Source organism: Barbus barbus (genome assembly GCF_936440315.1).
Source record: "Barbus barbus genome assembly, chromosome: 18".
NCBI classification, from domain to species: domain Eukaryota; kingdom Metazoa; phylum Chordata; class Actinopteri; order Cypriniformes; family Cyprinidae; genus Barbus; species Barbus barbus.
This window is the reverse complement of record NC_136746.1, coordinates 11,126,704-11,147,807: the sequence shown is the minus strand read 5'-3', so window position 1 is coordinate 11,147,807 and position 21,104 is coordinate 11,126,704. Positions and strand designations below refer to the sequence as shown.

The 21,104-nt window shown below is 39.3% G+C and overlaps 3 protein-coding genes across 6 annotated transcripts; all 3 read left to right on the top strand.

Annotated features, from left to right (window-relative positions):
* Window positions 1–175: 175 nt before the first annotated feature.
* On the top strand, window positions 176–1,456 carry LOC306883864 (G-protein coupled receptor 151; the record flags this gene model as incomplete). Its single annotated transcript, XM_079439351.1, has 1 exon — window positions 176–1,456. One exon carries the CDS (start codon window positions 176–178, stop codon window positions 1,454–1,456), a length of 1,281 nt encoding a protein of 426 aa, XP_079295477.1.
* A 7,016-nt stretch (window positions 1,457–8,472) lies between these two features.
* Window positions 8,473–15,488, top strand: LOC306884693 (uncharacterized protein). Of its 4 annotated transcripts, XM_079440803.1 has the most exons (6): window positions 8,473–8,547; window positions 11,300–11,365; window positions 11,659–11,787; window positions 11,902–12,082; window positions 12,166–12,851; window positions 13,005–15,488. In XM_079440803.1, exons 3-6 carry the CDS (start codon window positions 11,665–11,667, stop codon window positions 13,773–13,775), a joined length of 1,761 nt encoding a protein of 586 aa, XP_079296929.1. In that variant the 5' UTR covers window positions 8,473–8,547; window positions 11,300–11,365; window positions 11,659–11,664; the 3' UTR covers window positions 13,776–15,488. The 4 variants fall into 4 exon arrangements, with proteins under 4 accessions (XP_079296929.1, XP_079296930.1, XP_079296931.1 ...); XM_079440804.1 differs by having other exon boundaries at window positions 11,300–11,787; XM_079440805.1 differs by lacking the exons at window positions 11,300–11,365; window positions 11,659–11,787 and having other exon boundaries at window positions 8,493–8,547.
* Window positions 15,489–15,529: 41 nt separating this feature from the next.
* On the top strand, window positions 15,530–20,857 carry pank2 (pantothenate kinase 2). Its single transcript, XM_079440802.1, has 8 exons — window positions 15,530–15,685; window positions 15,818–16,061; window positions 16,923–17,275; window positions 18,316–18,569; window positions 18,663–18,839; window positions 19,146–19,269; window positions 19,478–19,603; window positions 19,683–20,857. Exons 1-8 carry the CDS (start codon window positions 15,620–15,622, stop codon window positions 19,731–19,733), a joined length of 1,395 nt encoding a protein of 464 aa, XP_079296928.1. The 5' UTR covers window positions 15,530–15,619; the 3' UTR covers window positions 19,734–20,857.
* Window positions 20,858–21,104: the final 247 nt, after the last annotated feature.

Here is a 21,104-nt window from a genome sequence, read left to right as displayed (position 1 = left end):
AAGTATGAGAGGAAGCTTTTTCCAACTGTAGTTGTTGCTTATGTACTTCATTCAAGCGGTGCTGTGGCGAAAACGGGAAACGCCATTGTATTCTGTGTGCTTCAAATGCACAATAGACAAATCTGGGTTTGTGTTTCCCTTCAGCTATGATGACGTTGATGCTTGACGACACTGAATGGCATCTCTTAAAATATCTGCAATCAAGCGTGCTCAACTAAGGGAATTCAGCACAGCAAAGTGCATCCACATCAGAGTAGTTTCCACTGGACTGCATCTCATGGAGTTTGATATGGCAGTGAACAGCACATTTGTGAGTTTTGATGGTGGCATTCAACAGTTAGAAGGGGAAGATACTAAAATAATCATACCAGCTATTCTCAGCACAATCAGTGGGCTTGGGATCGGTGGGAATGTTTTGGTGCTTGTGGTACTTATCTACGTTTTCGCCAACCAGAACGCATCCGAAGCAAATGTGATGCTCGCTAACTTGAGCGCAACTGACTTGATGATACTCTCTGTGTGCGCTCCGGCGCGTGCGGTCACATACTACAAGCGCACTTGGACACTCGGACTACTGGCTTGCAGAACTACAGAGTGGATTCAGCACAGCTGTCTGGCGGTAAAAGCATTTACACTGTTAGCTACGAGTCAAGCGCGTCATAACTTTTCCAGTCATCCCGAGGAGCAGTTGAATTTTCGTCAAAAGAACGTTGTGATCACCTTGATGATCATATGGACAGTTGCGTTCTTGTTTCCAGTTCCTGATGTTGTTTTGTCCAGGTTAAAAGAAGAGGGAAATATCAGTCTGTGTGTATCCGAATTAACGTTTCACTCCCAAGATGCCATGCGAGTTTTCAGTAAGATGCTACCATTGGTCATCTACGTTCTTCCCATCATCCTCTCTGCCGTGTGCCACATCAGGACCATCTTCCTCATCAAACCGAGTTCCCACGAGGAGTCTTTTCTTGCACGTCAATATGAGAATTCTTTGATGTATTTATGCGTCATCGCCCTGAACACACTGATGATGCTGCCAGAGTGGGTTTCTTGGGTGTGGATGCGCCATAGATCCGGCGAAAGCTGCAAACCCTCAGATGGTTTGCTGATTTTCGCTCAGGTGTGTGTTTACTTGAGCAGCGCGTTCTTTCCCGCCATTATTCTGACCATGCATGTGCCCCTCAGAGAAAGTCTTAGCAATCTGTGTTCACTGTTGGCTTGTCGACGTGATAAACACAGACTAAAACTTGAGGGGAATGGAAATGAGATGCACACAGTGGTTATGAGGGTGTTGGATGAGCGAGGATGTGTGACCATAATAGAGAGGCATTCAGATGCATCCTGTCAAACTCTCCCGGATCTCGAGCACTTTTGGAGCGAACGGCGAAACACTACAGTCACAGCGGATAGTGACCCATTACCATGGGAACGATTGAATCAAAGCAAAGTTGAACTCTAACCTTTGACCTCTGTTATATCTGTGCGGGAAAACCCAGTTTAAGATAATAGCTGTGTTTGGAGAATGATAGCTGAATCTAAGCTGATCCAAGCTTGTAATAAACTGTGCAGTCATGTATTGACTAAATGTATGTATTGAATATGAAAACCTTTTCTGATTGCCCTGCATAGTTGCACAAGGCCAAAAAGGCTACTTTTCTTTTTTATGAAGTAAATAATATTGTTTTCAGTCTGCTTCTGTTTTGTCTGTTGTATATTTAATTAATGTATGTTCTGACTCAAAATCTGTTTCACTAAGAAATGTTTATGTATATGTAAACAATAAAAATATGCTAAAAAAAAGTGTATTGTTTAGTCCCTTTTTGATTGATTTGATTTCAAATGCAACCTAGAATGTAGGTGCTAATATTTCAAAACATTCTGAATGTGATTTGCTGAAAAATGTTTCATAGAAATATGCTTGCATGCTTTGGATTCTTTTTACTATATATACAAACTATAATACTATATATTTAATGTCTTTATTTGTATGTGGTATCAAAAGATTAGAAATTGAAAGAAGAACCATGACCCATAAAAACCATGTGAACATGATATATCGTCAGTCAAGAGCTCACAGTGGATGCTATTTTAGTGTAGGCTCTATTAGTGCCAATTGAATGTTTAGCTTTAGGTGCTTTTTGCAAGAGGTGCTTTAAAAAGATCACTGTTCTTTCAAACTAAAAGCCTCATTGGTTACTACAAAATACCCTCTAACATTTAACATTATGGGTGAACATACTGTGACATGCATGCAATATATAGGCCAGCAATTAATAATATCCACAAATGAGATTGTACACAAGTAAATGCATATGTACATTTAGGAGCTCATTATTTAGAGTCAATTAACTAAGCTAAACATACTTTGTACAGCTATCTATTACTTATAGCAGCTTGGCAGGAGTGCTGTCAAACGATTAATCGCAATTAATCGTGATTAATTGCATCCAAAATAAGTGTTTTTTTTTTATCATAATATATTTGTGTGTACTGTGTATCGGACATATATATATATATATATATGCACCGATTGACCGGCCAGTGATCGGAATCGGACGATTTTTCGCGTGTAAACACGTCATTTCGCGCGAGAATGATTCTAATGTGTGTGAGAGAGACAGCACACACAAAGTAACTCACAAAGTAATTTATAGATGCATACTGCGGTAGAAGAAGAAAAAAAGAAGATATTTACAAAATATGATTTAGATAAGTAACATTATACGGCCATGATGTTCCCCCGAATATCAATATAAACACGATTGCAATGTGACACTGATTTTATACAATAGTATTTAAATAAACATGAAGTTAAAATTAAGTGACTTGAGATTTTAGACATAATATTGAGTTTCTGCTCAATTTCGCTGACGGAAATAGTTCCGATCAAAGCCACAGCAGAACTGTTGTGTCTCCGAGCAACACACAGTGGTGTTGCCTTACTGAATAAATCCACGTTTTTGAGTCAATTATTCAGTGGCCCATTCATAAGGACAGTCACTTGCCTCGTTTCTGAATGAATCAGCCATTTGAATGAATCGGTTGAATGAATGAATAAATGACTCGCTCATTAAAACAGACACTTGCCGCCACCTACTGGTGGTTTAGTCTTATTTAAAAGTATCATTGCACTTTTTCAACATTTATTTGTATATTTTTCTTAAAAATTAAACAAACAATCTTATAAAACTATATATGCATTTGAAATTTTGCAGTGTAAATGCATTAATGGCACCTCAGCTTCATTAAACTGTCTGTGTAAATGCATCTAATGCCACTTCAGATACAGCTTCTGTTTCCTCAGCAGTGGAAAGATAAAGTTTGTTAATACTAATTTTATTTAAATAGTAACAACTCTGCATGTTGTTTCTAATTATGCTAACTGAATTTGATGTGAAATCTGACACATTTAATAAAGTTAAGGGGGAAAATGACCATTTATAAACATAGTGGGAAATGTCATCTGTTTTGTTACATACAGCAACTCATTTTACGTTAGCCATTTCTTCCTCTTTCCAGTCACAGGGCACTTTATTTTGAGAGTTGGGTTAGTCCAGATTGGGGGAATTGTAATGTTTAATAATTTCTTTTATTATGTGAATTGAAATTTGCATAGATTTTCGTTTGTATATGCTGTCAATTATAGTTCTTAGAAAGAAAATCGGAATCGGCAAAAATCGGTATCGGCAGGTAGGCCACACTTCCAAAAAAAATCAGAAATCGGATACGACCAAGAAAATTGCAATCGGTGCATCTCTAATATTATATATATATATAAGTCCGATTTTCTTTCTAAGAAAATATATATATATGTGTGTGTGTGTGTGTGTGTGTGTGTGTGTATGTATGTATATATATATATATATATATATATATATATTAAACACATACATGCATGTATATATTTAAGAAAAATGTTGTTTATATATTAAATATTTCTATATAATATAAATTATATGAATATAAATATAAACATGTAAATACATATATATTTTTTTAAATATATATACTGTATGTGTGCATATTTATATATGCATAATAAATATACACAGTACACACAAAAATATTATGTAAAGTAAACAAAAATTTTATTTTGGACATGATTAATCGAGCCAGCTCGATTGGCCAGCCTCCACTTTTAAAATCACGGTAATTCTAGCCGCCACGTTATTTTGTGGTGCGTGCATATATAGGCGTTGCGGTGATAGAGTGTAAAAACTCAGATCAAAGGAAAAGCGATCTCTGGCATTAATTAAGCCAGTTTCTCTGTCAATAATGAATAAATAAATGAATGAACGAACAAATAAATAAATACATTTTGGTGTATTGGTGAGGCCGAGGTAGACCTCTTCACCTCAGGAGCCAACTCTCACTACCTGACTTATTATTCGAAGATCGAGGATGCGTTGGCCCACATATGGCCCAAACTCCTCCTTTACACGTTCCTTCTGATCGACCTGATTCCACAGGTTATCAGGTGAATCAGGGAGCGGGGACACAAGGTTTTCTTGGTGGCCCCCCAGTGGAAGAATCAACCTTGGTTGTCAGAGCTGACTCAGCTGCTCATAGCAGCCCCGTGGCCCATTCCTCTGAGACGGGACCTCCTGTCCCAAGTGAACGGGACAATTTGGCACCCTCGGCCTGATCTGTGGGCCCTGCACCTTTGGCCGCTCGACGGGAGTCCGTGAGCTTCTCAGAGAGCATGCTAAATACCATTTCAGAGGCTAGAGCACAGTCTACGAGAGACCTCTAGGCCCTTAAATGGTCTGTGTTCTCCACATGGTGCCTAGACTGTGGTGAAAACACGTCTACCTCTGACTTATCGGTGGTTCTGTCCTTCCTGCAAAAATTGCTGGATAAAGGACGTTCCCCGTCCACACTCAAGGTCTACGTAGCAGGTATAGCGGTCTCACACGCCCCTATAGCAGACCAGGCAGGAACATTTTGGTTGTCCGCTTCTTGAGGGGTGCCAAGAGGCTGAATCCGCCTCGGCCCCTCACAGTCCCTACATGGGATTACATTACCCTTCGGTCACTGCCGCTTAAGACTGCTCTGCTCTTAGCACTAGCGTCGGTCAAGCGAGTAGGAGACCTGCAGGTGCTCTCCATTAGCCCTGCCTGCCTGGAATTTGGGCCTCACGACTCCGTCGTCCTGAAACCAAGGCAGGGTTATGTGCCCAAAGTGCTTTCCACTCTATTCAGAGCTCAGGTCATCATGCTCTCCGCGTTTCCTCCCTCTGATGAGGACCGAGAGGTATCCTTGCTAAGCCCTGCCAGAGCCTTGAGAATCTACTTTGAGCGTTCCGCCCCCTTTAGGAAGTCAGAACAACTCTTTGTTAGCGTCGGTAACCACGCCAGAGGGCGTCCAGTTACGAAGCAGAGGCTCTCCAGATGGATAGTGGATGCTGTTATGCCAGCGTACTTGTCCTTGGGCCTACAATGCCCCATCGGAGTACGAGCCCATTCCACAAGAGGCATCGCCTCATCGTGGGTGTGGTCTGGTGGTGGGTCTATTACAGAGATCTGTGCGGCGGCCGGCTGGTCCACATTTGCCAGGTTTTATAACCTGGACGTACCGGCCTTACAGGCCAGGGTCCTCTCTGCTTAATGGCACATTTTTTACATGGGAACTTTCTGACGGAGAACTCTTGGCCACATGGCGCTCAAGCTCTCTGATTGGTTACTTGTATGTTTCGGCCCAGGGTGCCAAAATGCAAGAACTTCTGGAACGATTATCCAGGCCGGGCGTGACCTCTTTGAGTTTAGCCTGCTTTAGCTTTGGAGTTATTGTTATGCTTCCCTTGAGCATTGATGCTTGAGGAGATATAAATTGAGTCGTTCCTCTATCAGCACGGCGAGATTGAACGGTGTTCCCATAGCGTCTTTAGACAAGATGCAGTACGAAGTGGAGTATCTCAGGGAACTGAGTTTACGGCAGTAACTGAGTATGGTTTCCTTTTTAGAGCTATCCAAAATCAAAGACAAAACAGGTTATATATGGATATATTATAGATTTTATTATACAGCCTAATGAAACATCAGACAGTATCAGCATTGGCTGAGTGATACTCTGGGGTGGTGTACTATCAATATAAAATGAAAATAGTTTGTGTAAACATGGAGTTTCCTTTTTGGAGATATCCAAAATCACAGGCAGAATATGAGATTTGGAGGGCTTTTATTTTGTAATGTAAAATCAGATCGTCTTGAAACTGGTTGAGTGACACCCTGGGACAGTGGACTGTCAATCTTAATTGAAATTGTTCTGTGGAAACAGGGAGTTTCCTTTTTACAGCTGCCTAAAATCAAAGACAAAACTGGTCATATATGAGATTTTGGAGGGATTTTATTTTGTAATAGAAAATCAGACAGTCCTGACATTGGGCAAATGACATTCTGGGTGTACTGTTAATCAAAAGTGAAATTTTTGTGGAATTTTTGTGGAAACTATGTGAATTTACAGATAAATATGGTTATATGCAAGTTCATGAAAGGTTTTTATTTTGTTATTTCTCATCAGACAGTTATTTTCATATTATTTAGAAATTCTACATTTAATATTACTGAACATTTGAAGTCATTTTCATTTTATCAGACCGTTTTTTAAACATTTGTATTATTTAAAATGTATTTATTTATTCGTTCGTTCATTCATTCATTTATTCATTAGAAACTGGCTTAATAAATTAATGCCAGAGATCGCTTTTCCTTTGATCTGATTTACAGGCTATTACCGCAACGCCTATATATGCGCGCACCACAAAATAACGTGGCGGCTAGAATGACCGTGTTTTTCAAAGTGGAGGCTGGCCTGACCGCAGTGATTAATCGTTTGACAGCACTACTTGGCAGATTTTTTGTTGTTGTTTGCATAGCAAGTCTCTATGACATACGCACATGATGCCACTAATCTAGTACATTCACAATGTCTTTGCCAAAAGTATTTACAACTATAAAATGTACAACTATTTATACACTCAATATTATGTATTTACTTTAGACTTTACTGAAAAAGAATGGATTAAAAAGTACAGTTTTGTATTTACTATGTTTGAGCTAAACATGAGGCCAGTGATTTATCATGCACCGTATTCTGCTTTCAGTGGCCCATATACTCACAAACACAAGAGATTGGCTGTAGCCTTAGGAAATATGCTCATATTATGTGTTTTCTATACTGTAATAGCCATTACCCGTGAAGAGAGTGAAAGATGCAGTCATCGTGGGAATTGAGGTGGATAGAGACAAGATGGTGAAGAAAAAAAATGGGATTACAGCTTCACTCTGTACATACAGGGCCATCTAATGGCCATTTGGAGAAATATACACGACTTGGTGACTTGATCAATTGGCCATTGATACATACATGAGGGCAGCTGCATATGGACCAACAGTTTCTTCAACATAAGTAATCAAATGTATTATTATTACTCTGTTATTACTCTGCTGCACCCTCTTTCTCTTTTTTGCTTTAGGTGACATGACAAAATATCTCCTTTTCCGTTTCTAACAGGGATATTCAATTTTAGAAAGCTTAAGAGGCACAAAATAGGATCCCTCTGTAGCATCGGGGCTGCACAATAAATATTATAGTAGTTATTTTATGTTAATAAGGCTAATATGTGTTTGCAAAACATGATGTTAACTTACAAGGACATCTTAGTAAAACAAGAATTACCCAATTGTATTTTTAAACACATTTGCTGGTAATATTTCCAATGTGTTATAATTGTGTAAACGGTTCAAAGCCTTTACTTTCCCAGATGATCACTCTCTTTAGGGTTTTGTTTAGTTTAGTAACGCAAATCACTAAAGAATTTATTTTTGGGAATAGGCATCACTTCTTTCTGTCATTACTGCAGATGTGCAAGTATATAATGCGCATGTCTGAGAACGCGCGCCTGCGCAGTGCACACCGTCCAACTCGCACTCATGCTACATGTAACTCTAACTTTACAGAAAATTAATTCCATAATTACTGTTGAAATTGGACACAAGATTTACACATTTAATATTTATATTTTTATGGTGGCAACATCATCTGGCCACAAAAATGGCGGCTCGAGGGTCTTAGACCCATAAAATGAACTAAAGTATGTAGCTTATCCCTCCTTCAGAGTTTATCAGCTTTCAGTGGCGTCTTTTTTATCGGGTTTTACAACTGCCATACCTTTAACAGCTGTATAATTAAATATGTAACCATGCATTTCAAAGTCTACCTGACCTAGGATAATTTTAGTTTATTTTCAACATCACAGATTGTCCCTGTGCACCTGGCAACAAAATGACACAAATAATAATGGCTATGGTTTTTAAACTTGTCCTACTGCAAGACGATACGATTCCAAAATAATTTTTGCAACACGGAAATATGAGAATTTAGTGGCGTAATATTGTAACAAGTTGATGCACAGTTCTGAGATCCAATGAAAAGACAAACAGCGTGTGATGACAGGAGGGTTGTGCTTTAAACACTGAACGGAAGACGTGAATATCGAAACTTAGTGGTTCAGTCTGCGAAGGACCTTACAGACTGACCTTCCTCTAAAGGGTAAGTTCAAATATACACTTAATATTTCTACAGTGTTAGTTGTTTTGTGCGTAAATGATACTGTACTTTCGTTTGGAGTACTAATGTCTGTTTTACATAAAGCTCGCGCACCAGTAAAGTTAGGTGACGATTTCACTTACAAACAGGCGGGCTGTCTCTTGAAAATACGTATAACGTACTCAGATTTTAATCATTTTAGACGTTTAAATGCGCGTTTTGTATGTTTCTGATTTCTGACTTAATTTTCCTGGTAAATCGACTTGAAAAGCATGCTCAAATATTGATGATAAACTCTTCGTAATTACATTTGCATGTGATTCAAAGGCTGCTCTTTATCGTTATTCATAATCATTTACGCCAGGCACAATGCACTACATACTTTAAAGTATATGCTGTATATCAAGACAGGTAGGTGCTTCCTGGTCACCTCGAAGTACTTGACAATGTTTCCTCGAGATTTTACAGGGAAATGGGGCGGTCGTTTAGAGGACATTCCACATGAGAGCAAGTTTGCCCGTTTCCTTGAACATAAGCCAATTAAGCAGTCTGTCATTATGACCTCAACCTCGTGCTTTAAACCCTATAATAATTTATTAGAAACTGTGAATAGTCGTGGACTTGGCTGGCTGCACAAAAGCTCCGAGGAAGGACAGCACTACCTGTCTAGTTTAGTGTGGTTTAGGACAGTAAATGAACGCTTATGTCAGCTATCATTCAAGATGACAGATTATAACTCTGCTCCAGTTAAACTATTTCATGTTTGACCTTTAAGGGACATGAACTATGGATTAACCTGCAGTGCCTTAGTTTAGAAGAGCAGTACTATCATTGAAACCAACAACAGATTATAATTGTTGAGCTGTTTAAGTGAAAACAGACTAAGATTCAGACTAAAAACAGTCTCTGATGTTTTTTGGGTCCTCCTTTCGCTATGAGATTGAAGACTATGTGCTGTGATTTGTTAATGCTTTACATGTGTAGTTATGGTAGTACTGCTATGGAAAAAAATGTTGTATGGAGTGTATTGAATGGAAATATTTGAAGTGAATACCAAACTGAACAGGTCAAATAACAGGAATCAATTGAAAAGCAGGGCTTCACCATTGGCTTTTGGCATTTTACAGTTTTGTACATGATTTCCCTCCTTCAGGGAACAGCAGATATATGTGTAACTGAACATTTTGTGGGAAAGAGGAGCAACAGTTTCAGAACAGCAGTAGTTGTCTGCTTTGATCTTTGGAGATCATTAATTTTTCAACTAGTAGGGTAACAGTTCACATCAGTTTTGTACTCGGTACCATACAGAAATACTGAAGCATTCACCCATGTCACAATCACTTTGTTACAGCTGTGATGTGTTGTGTTAGATAAGGCCTACTGTAGATCATTTAAAGTGCAAATTATTTAAATGTGCAACAACGTCTTGTCAATATGGTTAATTTTTAAAGTATTATGAATATGAATGAATTTATATTTTGCACAAGTTGATACACAGATATCAAAATCAGGTTGAGGAATCACACCAGAAGACCACACAAAACAAGATTTGCGATCTAGTTTGCTATTCGTTCACAAATTAAAATGTTTAAGACAAATGAAAATTATTTACAAATATACTGTACATGAACTCAGAAGCTTAGCATGCATATTGAAGTGAAGTGAAGTGACATACTGCCAAGTATGGTGACCCATACTCGGAATTCGTGCTCTGCATTTAACCCATCCAAAGTGTACACACACACAGCAGTGAACACACACACACTGTGAACATACACCCGGAGCAGTGGGCAGCCATTTATGCTGCGGCGCCCGGGGAGCAGTCGGGGGTTCGGTGCCTTGCTCAAGGGCACCTCAGTCGTGGTATTGAGGGTGGAGAGAGCGCTGGACATTCACTAAAATAAACAACCTACAATCCCCACCTACAATCCCTGCCGGCACGAGACTCGAACCCGCAACCTTTGGATTACGAGTCCGACTCTCTAACCATTAGGCCACAACTTCCCTTAAAACTGCAGAGCGAGCCAGCCAGCCAGCCATATTAAGTGAATGATATCAAATGTGTCTGCAGGAAAGCAGCTCTGATCTGTCTGTCACCAAATGAAAAATGTATGTCGCCATTACATGATTGCATGATTTAAAAATACATTTAATAAGACCTTACAATCAAGAACATCAAACAGTTACATTATACAGTCATTAACACATCAGCCAAACCAAAAATGAACAAAGCTATGATATATAATGAACAATGTAGTATTCCTGTGAGTTTGGGAAAGAATTTGAATCATTAGAAAAAACAGAAATGCATTAGACCTAACTGGTGTTTTTGTTTTTAAAATGTAGGGCTGATATGAGAAATGCCCATTCAGGGATATCCCCAGTATTGATGAGTCAATGCTGCAAAAATCTGCTTTGCGTTTCTCATATCCAATCTACATTTTACAAACATCTATGTCACACCAGTTACATCAAATGCATTTCTGTTTCATCTGTTGTTTGAAAGTGTTTTCTTATGAAGGCCAAATGGAAACTTAAGGATTTCCCCAAAATTGTCATTTCACTTTCAAGGCTTCCCACATCCAGAAGTGCTGAAGCAGGATGGATTATGAGATGATGCAATCATATTTCTAGCATTGGCAGTAGACTGCACTCTGCCTAGCTGATTATCTAACATTCTAATTCAGTTTTAATGATAACCCGCTCAAACTTTGACGATTACATTTGCAATAATTTTCTCGAATTCTTTTCCCAGGTCTGATTTGGAGTCCAGATTCAGGGAAACAAAGAAAAGGCTGTTGAATTTTACTATTTAAAGCAGGTAGACATTTTCAAGTATATGCATTTATTTAGTGCAGGGGTGTCCAGTCCTGCTCCTGGAGGCCAACTGTCCTGCAGAGTTTAGCTCTAACCCCAATTAAACACACCTAAACAAGCTAATCAAGGTCTTACTAGGCATACTAGAAACTTCCAGGCAGGTGTGTTCAGGCAAGTTGGAGCTAAACTTTGCAGGACAGTCAGTGGCCCTCCAGGACCAAGTTTGAACACCCCTGATTTAGTGAGATTAATAAACCACTAAATAACACTGTTTTTCTGTCATTCTCTCTTTATAAGTGCAAAATGTCACTTACACGTGAGCAATTTTATAACGAGGCAATAAGGCCGAATTTGGCTCATTTTTCATCAATGGTCAAAGTGAGAGCTATCTTACCTCACCTGCCATGCCTCACACTCACTGATAGGGTAAGCAGTACTACATTTAACTACAAATAACATCACAATTATATCTAGATATGCAAAAGTAAAAGGCTTAAGTAAATTATTTTTTGTTTACTAATTCAATTAGTTTTTTTGCAGGAAGAGGTCGAAGCCAAGAGAGAAACTTCTGGAAATTTCACTGCTATGCAGACACTTCTGGACAATCTACGCAGACGCGAGAAATGGCCTGATGAGTTCATCACTGCACTCCGGAACTGTGAACATAGGGAACTGGCTAATAAGATGAGCGCTATTTATGACAGGATCAGGGGCATCACAAGTAAGAGCTTTCTTGCTTGTGTTCAAACAAATTATGAAAAGGAGGGACGTTATTTTATGAATGTCTTTTTTCTATATCTATAGATAATGCTGCTCCTGCTGCTCCTACACCCAAACCAGCACCTGCTCCAGCTGCTTCTTATACTTCATCTGATTCTACAACAACCACAACCACAGTGACAGTTCATGCAGTCCCAGAGACCAATCCTCCTCTGCTGGTTCCACCCTCAGGGGGAGCCCCAGAAAGCTCAACAGTCCCTTCCAACACTGCAGACCCAGAAGCGTCTCCTGCTCCTGTTAAACCTCCTACTACAGTTCCAGAACCTTCTCCTGAACCAGCTTCCCAAGCTGATGTAGCATCTCCTGTTGTAGCTCCTTCCCAAGCACCTCCCCCTCCTGAAGTCTCTAAAGTGTCTTTACCTGTTCCAACCCTCACTGGGGCAACTGAGAACAAAACACCTGCTTTAGATAATTCGGATGACTTGGCTTTAACAGACCAAACCACCATCTCCTCATCAACTGGTGAAGCTCTCCTCTCCACATCAAGTGCTCAAGCATCCTCCTCAGACACTTCCACTTCTCAAAGCCCAATAACAAAGCCTAACACCACCTCCCAGACTTCTCCGAAGTCAAAGAAGACTCAAGTGCCAATAGCAGACAAAGACTTTGACACTTCTGAGAGAATCCCTGTCCAAGACTCTAATCCCCCATTGAGAATGCAAAGGACATTTCAGGAGCTGGAAGAGATCTCTGACCCAACTGCAAATGAGGTAATGGTCAAGCCAAAGCACTATACTGTTGTTCCTAGGCAAAACTGTGATATAGCAAGTTAGTTATTAAAAGGTTCTGGGCAACTCTATTTAACGTTTTTACAATGGTTAATCTGTTGTTTTCTGTGGCTTAATCTTCTGTTTTCTCTGCAGGTGGTTCAGCGGAACAACACTGTTGGGTTGCCAGTTTTTAATAATGCTCCAACAAATTCTACCAGAACAGCTCAGGCAACATCATCTGCACCTGCTGAGGTGGTTATACACTCTCCCTCATCCATCGACGAGGAATATTTCAGCAAGCCTGGTGTACTTCAGCCTCCAGAACCCCAGCAGAACAGAGCAGAGATTCTTCCTGTCTTTCAAGAGGAGCCTTGCTCAACGGTTTCAGAAGATTTGGAGATCAGCGACGCAGACTCTTCCACAGAACTTGGAGAGTCTACTAGTCCTGCAGACCAGAACTCTGCTCCCTTTGCTTCCCTTGATTCTGCTACTCAGTCCTTTCAAGACCCTCCATACACTGCTGCTCCCTTGACTCTTAACCAGCCTGAGGAGGACCACTATGAATCTTTCCATGAGAGTCATGCACGGATAAATGTTATCCGGTTTGCTGAAGAGCCGTCTGCTGAAAATATGAATGGTCAGCCACCAAGCATCCTGCAATATAGAGGAGTCATCTCTGAGGACCAGCATACTCCAAACTATGTTGGCATAGAAAGTGCAGTTCATCTTTCTGAGCCATCTGGGTGTGACAGTAAGAAGTCAACCACCATCAACGTTCGAGAGGAAGAATCCATTGCTGCTAGGCCAGAGGAGAGAGGAGAGGGGCGCCCAAAGTTATTCAGGATAAACAACTTCCACTTTTTTGCTGCTGCAGGGATTGGTCTTTCTGCTGCATTCTTGGCCTGGAAGTTCACCCAAAAATGAAAATTTTATTATCATGTACTCATTCTTGTGTTGCATGAAACCCCTATGATTTTTCTTTTTCAATGAAACACAACGGGACTTAAGTAAAATGTCCAGGCAGCTCTTTTCCTAACAGTTTCTAACAGTGGATAGAAACTGGTGCTGAAGAAAAGGACAAAACATACAATAAAAGTAGTCCCTGTGAGGTTTGTGCTATATACCAAGTCTTCTATAACCATTCGATAGCTTGCTATGAGGAACAGACTGAGATTTTAGTTGTCCAACATGATCTCTTTCGTCAAACTCTGTGGTTTTATTATCCTCATGTATTATTTAATGTGTGTACATATAGGCCTGTATGTAATCATGGTTTGCCATGTGCCTTACATAGATATGCCTTGTATGCCAGGGCCGATAATTAATTTGACTGCCGTTGCATCTGTGAAATAAGTTTCACTAATAAATGGATTGTCATGGAGCTATTAAGTCATTTGGAGACCCCAGTTTGACTGGTATTGCATTGTACAACAATTTGATGTATTGTGAATTGTGATAAGGTTGCAAGAATACATCCTGTGTGTGACAGACCATGAATATAAGGAGCTGTTGCATAACCTATTGGACATTTATGAAAAACTCATTTGGAATATTACATGGACTGGACAATTGCTCCAACCCTCTCCTTAAGGAACATTTTCTCCATCATTGCCCCATATTTTCTGGGCAGTTGGACCCCCATAGGAGTTTCAAAGTGTGCACACACACACAGAACGCTGACCACTTTTGACAAAAATCAAATGTGTTCTCCTATTGCCTACTATCCACCTTTTTCTTCAATGCGGAAGTAAGCCTATGGACAAGACTTCCGGTTCATTTCAACATGCAGTAAATGGTAAAACTGTTTGCACTACAAACCAGTGAGTTTATAATTAAGATACTACATTAAAATAACATGGTAAGACACACCAATTGTCAGTATAAAGCAGCAAAACTATCTGCTTTGTACAGCTAAAAATAGCTGGACGCGGATGAGACCGGAAACCAGACCCATAGAATTTACAAATAGCCGCACCCATTTTTACGGGAAGAAAAAGGTGGATAAGAGGTACCTATAGTGAAGTAATTGTTAAGCTAGATTAAGCTAAATGCAAACATAACCAAGTGCCCCATGGCCCAAGATTATATTGTTTATATTGATGATATGTATGTGTTGTGTCTGCAGAAGTCTCCAAATCCGGTGCACAACAGTAATATTTTGATATGTAGTTTAAAAAGATTGTACACTGCATTCAAGATATATTTTTAAGTTTAAGCATTCTCTGAGATTCAAACTCGTGTTCTTTGGGGTTTGGGCTAGCGGCATTGCTCTATCATTTGGGCTGCAGGAACAACATAAGATTCATGCTATTAGCATCAAGTTGTCTGTGTAAGGGTAAACTGCTTCATGAACAAAATTGAATTATGTGTCATTTTTAATCAGTAGCTGCACTTTATCCACACTTTCTGATGTGAAATGATTCAACCTGATTTTAAATACACTGTATGTGTTAATGTTACTCCTGATCTTTTAAGTATTTTATCCGGGCCTGTATGTTTTCTAGATAAGTTACTGTATTTCAGGGGAATATTTATACTTGTGCTAAACTGTTTTGATTATGTGTACTGCTCAGTTTTGATCATGAACAGTCAATAATGATTTCCAGAAATGTTTCTGAAATAAAATGTCCTACCTTGAGTCTTTCTGGTCAGTCTGTGCATAAAAGGCGGTAAAGATTGTGAACAAATGATGCTTGTAGACAGTGCTGTTATGTGAAGCGCGCCGTCTACTGTTGAAGAAGTCAAAGTTATCGCCAATAAGGGAACGTATGAACCGAACTGAGAACCTGATTGGCTCGTTGCGATTTCAGTTGATAGGAGAAGAGCATTCATTGGTAATTCGAGTAACTGTGCTTGTGTTGTAAACACAGCGACATAAACATTTTCTATGGAGACGTGAATGACATTATGAAACACAGACAATGCATTTATATATGTTAACTGTGATTCCTTAACAATCGACGCAGAGATTTTTGGAAAAAGACTTAATGGAGCTGAACGGCTGTGACGGCGAGGGATGTGCGGAGGAGCAAGAGGAAGAACCGACAGCGCTCAGACTGCCTCGATCAAAGACGGAAACGTCCTGTAGCATAATTGCTACACCGGGTGCAGACAGCGCAGAGGCCGGCGGCAGTGCACTCCGAGAGCAGCGGATGTCAAAATCGACGCCGGCGATGCTGAGGCTCGATTCGCTGAAAAAGAGCAGGCCGCGTAGGTGAACCATCTTGTTATGTCGCTAGAAAACACGGTTAACGGAGCTGATGCCACAGTGAAATCACATAGATAAAATCTCAGATATATAAAAATAAATTAAACCAATAGTCATACGTTTTATAGCCATGTTTGACAGTTTTTTGGCGCTCGCGGTTGGCATATTACTGAATAAAACGCGAAACATAATGTACACTATACACTTAAATGTTTAGACGATAAATAACATTAGCATTAAATGTAATACAAGTCATATATTTACATATGGTATAGCATTAATACTATAGTCTTCAGGAATCTTAAATATCAGAAGGCGACCCTAGTACAATAGTACAGAGTAATAATATTTAATAACAAACAAAATGTAATATTTAAGTGTGTGACTTATCCTTATTATTAATATTTTGTTGTGTTGACTTATTCGTCAAGCGCAACCATTCAATCATGCTAACGTTACTCAAGTTATTGTGCAAGGAACAAATATTTATTTTTGATTAATGAGAGATGTTTTTTCGAAACCAGTTAGAACTAGATTGTGTATTTGAATTCAAAACTCTGTTACCTTTTAATGTTAATGCATTATACATTTTATTTAATGTTTGATGTTTACTGAAGTCACAAATGTGAATTTTAAACTATTTAGAAATTACCCCAAATTTTACCATTTAGAAATGTCCCAGATTTTACTTAAAAGGCTGAAAATGTGCCAACCTCAATGAAAATTACAGAAAATAAAATGGCTCCTATGTAGTTAACAGTGAACTTTTTCCTAAAAAAGTGAAATGAGCTTAATATTTACTCACATAAATGTTTAGAAAATGCACAAGGTATTGAAGTCACTTCACTATTATTGGTCCCCAGCTTTCCCATGGTTTGGCATGGACATTGGTGGCACATTGGTGAAGCTGGTCTACTTTGAGCCCAAAGACATTACAGCAGAAGAGGAACAGGAGGAGGTGGAGAGTCTGAAAAGCATCCGCCGCTACCTCACCTCACACACCGCCTATGGCAAAACAGGTATACGAGACGTTCACCTGGAGCTCTCTGACCTCACCCTTTGGGGCCGCAAGGGCAACCTGCACTTCATCCGCTTTCCCACGCATGAGCTGCCTGCCTTCCTGCAGATGGGCCGAGACAAGCATTTCTCCAGCCTGCACACCACCCTCTGTGCCACTGGAGGTGGTGCATTTAAATATGAAGATGACTTCCGTACGGTGTGTCCAAGCTCACATTACTGCAATTATATATATTATTTTATGTGATCTGTTTAAAGGAATAAATAGACCAAAAATGAAATGATGGCCTCAGGCTGATCAAGATGTAGATGAGCTTATTTCTTCATCGGAACAGATTTGTAGAAATTAAGCGTATAGCTTTAGTTCTGGCTGGCCATGTGAGTCAAGCTTGCATCAGCTGACTCTCAGCTGATCACATCTACCTATAGGAATACGACACCTATCACGGCATTCCTATATAAGCTCTATTCCGTATTATTCTGCTTATTATTACCCTCCTCCATCCCCAACTCCTCCTTTCGCCACAGTCAGGACTTGGCTTTCTGATATTCCTCATTGAATCAGATCAGACTCCTTTTATCTTGAATAATGTGTTACACTTAAAAATCATTAAGTACATTAATGATATCTGCTTTGTTCTGTTCTGTTTACCCTTGGGGTTATTATTGCTGCTCTCCCTGCTCATTCATGACAGGCTGCGTGGATGGGCAGGGAGTTTTCGCACCGAACAGAACCAAACCGTCAAACCAAACTGTATGCTACAGTAGGTGTCAATCATTTTGACGATAGTGTTCCTGACAGAAATTTAGCATTACATCACTTGCTCACCAATGGATCCTCTAAAGTGAATGGGTGCCATTAGAATGAGAGTCCAAACAGCTGATAAAAACATCCACAAGTAATCCACACAACTTTAGCCCATCAATTAACATCCAGTGAAGTGAAAAGCTGCATGTGTTTTAAGAAACAAATCCATCAAGATGTTTTAACTTTATAACACTTCTAACCAAAATAAAATACGATTCCATAATCCAGAATTGTGATGTTTGTATCAGCTGTTTGAACTCTTATTCTTAAGGCACCCAAGATCAAATGGGTGAGCAAGTGATGTAATGGTACATTTCTCCACATCTGTACCTATTGAAGAAACGCATCTACATCTTGAATGGTCTGAAGGTGATTTTTGGTGAACTGTTCCTTTAACTAATTGGTTCTCTGTGCTGTCTTTCCTCTCTTAGATGGCCAATCTGCAGCTGTTGAAGCTGGATGAGCTTGACTGCCTGATAAAGGGGGTTCTGTACATTGACTCAGTGGTCTCAAGTGGTCCACCTGAATGTTACTATTTTGAGCATCCAACAGATCCTGAGCGCTGCGAGCAGAAGGCATACAACCTGGAGAACCCCTATCCTCTGCTGCTTGTCAACATCGGCTCTGGTGTCAGCATACTGGCTGTATACTCCAAAGACAACTACAAGCGTGTTACTGGAACCAGGTTGGTCATGGCATAATAATATTGCAACAGTTTAACAAAATAAATGGGCGTTTTACTGTAAAACTACAGAAATATTTTCTGTCTCCCCTTTAGTCTTGGTGGTGGTACATTCCTTGGACTGTGTTGCCTGTTGACTGGATGCTCTACCTTTGAGGAGGCATTGGCAATGGCCACAGAAGGGGAGAGTAAATGTGTAGATAAACTAGTCAGGGACATCTATGGTGGCGACTATGAACGATTTGGCTTGCCAGGATGGGCTGTTGCCTCCAGGTACAAGCATATACATTAACGTTTGAAAGTTTGGGGTCTTTTTAATGTTTTCAATGTTCTTAAACCAATCCAGATGAATTCAGGATTCTTTGATGAATAGAATAGAGAACTTTTGTATCAACATGAATGTTTTTTTTTCGGACACTTTTGATTAATTTAATGCATCCTTGATGAATAAAGTTGTTTTTGTTTTTTTTTATCCCAAATGTTATTCCTTAAATGATCATTTTAAAATGTTTCTGTTATGACACTGATGATAGACATGAATCAATTTAATCAATATAATGTGTGTGTATTTTTTTGTAGCTTTGGCAACATGATATGCAAGGAGAAGAGAGACTCAGTCTCCAAGGAGGATCTGGCTAGAGCAACACTTGTCACCATCACCAACAACATTGGTTCAATCACACGCATGTGTGCACTCAATGAGGTACACATACACATCCACACTATAAATCACCAGTATGTTGTCCTTGCCCTTGTCTGTCAGCCTCTTTACGGTGCTGCCTTGTGGAATCTGGATCAAGCAGCATTGTACAGGGCTATGAGAGACCAGGCGCCAATCAGCTCCTTGGAAACTCCTCTTAAAAGAATGACATTTTCAGAATCAATGCTCATTATGAGTTTCTTCCATTTAGAACATTGAAAGAGTGGTATTTGTTGGGAACTTTCTGCGAGTGAACACATTATCCATGAAGCTGCTCGCTTATGCTTTGGACTACTGGAGCAAAGGACAACTCAAAGCACTGTTCCTGCGACATGAGGTGTGTGTGAGTCTTTGTAATTCCTCCAAAACTAAATAATATCTAAACAAATCACTCAAAGTCATTTTGTGTTTTTCAGGGTTATTTTGGTGCGGTTGGTGCACTTTTGGAGTTACCAACACCATCCTGATCTGCTACTAAATCTTAGTTCACAGCTTTTACCAAAAGACAGAAATATTTATGCAAACAGACCAAAATTGCCTTTAAATATCAGACCATGCCCTCAAATATGCAGACCGAGTTCTGACATCTTATTAATACCAAAACATTTACTATAATAACATATCTTAACAATGTGCTATACAGTCAGGTTAAACAATCAGAATTAACCACATGCCTATACTAGTTTAAGGAATTACTGCAAACATCTGAACTGTTTAGAGCCTGCAACTTTTGAAAACAGTCTTATGTAAAAACCACTTGATATGAGAATAAGCCAGTAATATCTGATACTTTACATAGCTTAAATCACAATCAGGTGCTTAGACATCATTTATAATGTGTCAGCTGTCATCTTATACTATACTATCATTACTGATTCTGAACTGGTTATGATTATGAACATCAAGCAGAACAGTGACTGAAACTTGTATTGTTTATGGTTGCTAGTGACAGTAATTTTGTGGTACATCGCACTATTTTTGGGGCACAGTCATCATTTACTCAAAAGCCAGCTTTATCAGTCAAGCACTTTGCTCATTTTGCTCTCTTGTATATGTAACTGATGCAACATAAATGCAAAATCACTAAATATAATTTTTGTTGTAGATGTCGCAGTGAGTTCAGAATTTCATGAATGTTATGCAGCTCATATTATGTTTGTAGAGAAACAGTGCTGTTTTGACCATTTTTGCATAACTAGTGTGTGAGAGAAAGGGACCAGGCAAAACTTTGACCTATTTTCAGGGAGGGGAACAAAAACTTTTACACTATGGATCTATGGAGGACTAGCTCCTCTTCAAACCTGAGAACTGTTTTTCTTCTTCTTCTTTTGAATAACTTTGATGTCCCAGTTGCATAAACCAACACTGAACCAACATGTGTTCTGTTGCCTTCGTCTGTGTATGTTACTTGCTTATTGCTCAAGTCTGTATAAATAATAGACACTAGTTTGTTCCTACACCAGCAAATAAGAAGTGCCTTGCGTTTTGTGTTCAAAACACGGAAAGCAAGTATTGTTCTTCGACAAAAACCCCTTTGTAGAAAAAAAAAAGATTGTCATTTTTCTGTAATAAAAGATATAAATCACAATATAAAAAGGCTTCTTCGTGCTTTTGACATGCAGAAACAATGACTTGATTCATTCAAATCGGATATTTTAACAGTAGGACGTTATTATTATTTTTTATTTAAGTATTCCAGCAAATTTCACGAAGATCAGAATCCCCCAGGATGTAGTTTTACAAACGTAGAACGTGCCTGAGCGTTATACAAGTAGGAAAATCTTTTCCTGAACTGTGAAAGGACTATGTGTTTTTCCTAAAATAAATCCTGCCCCTTT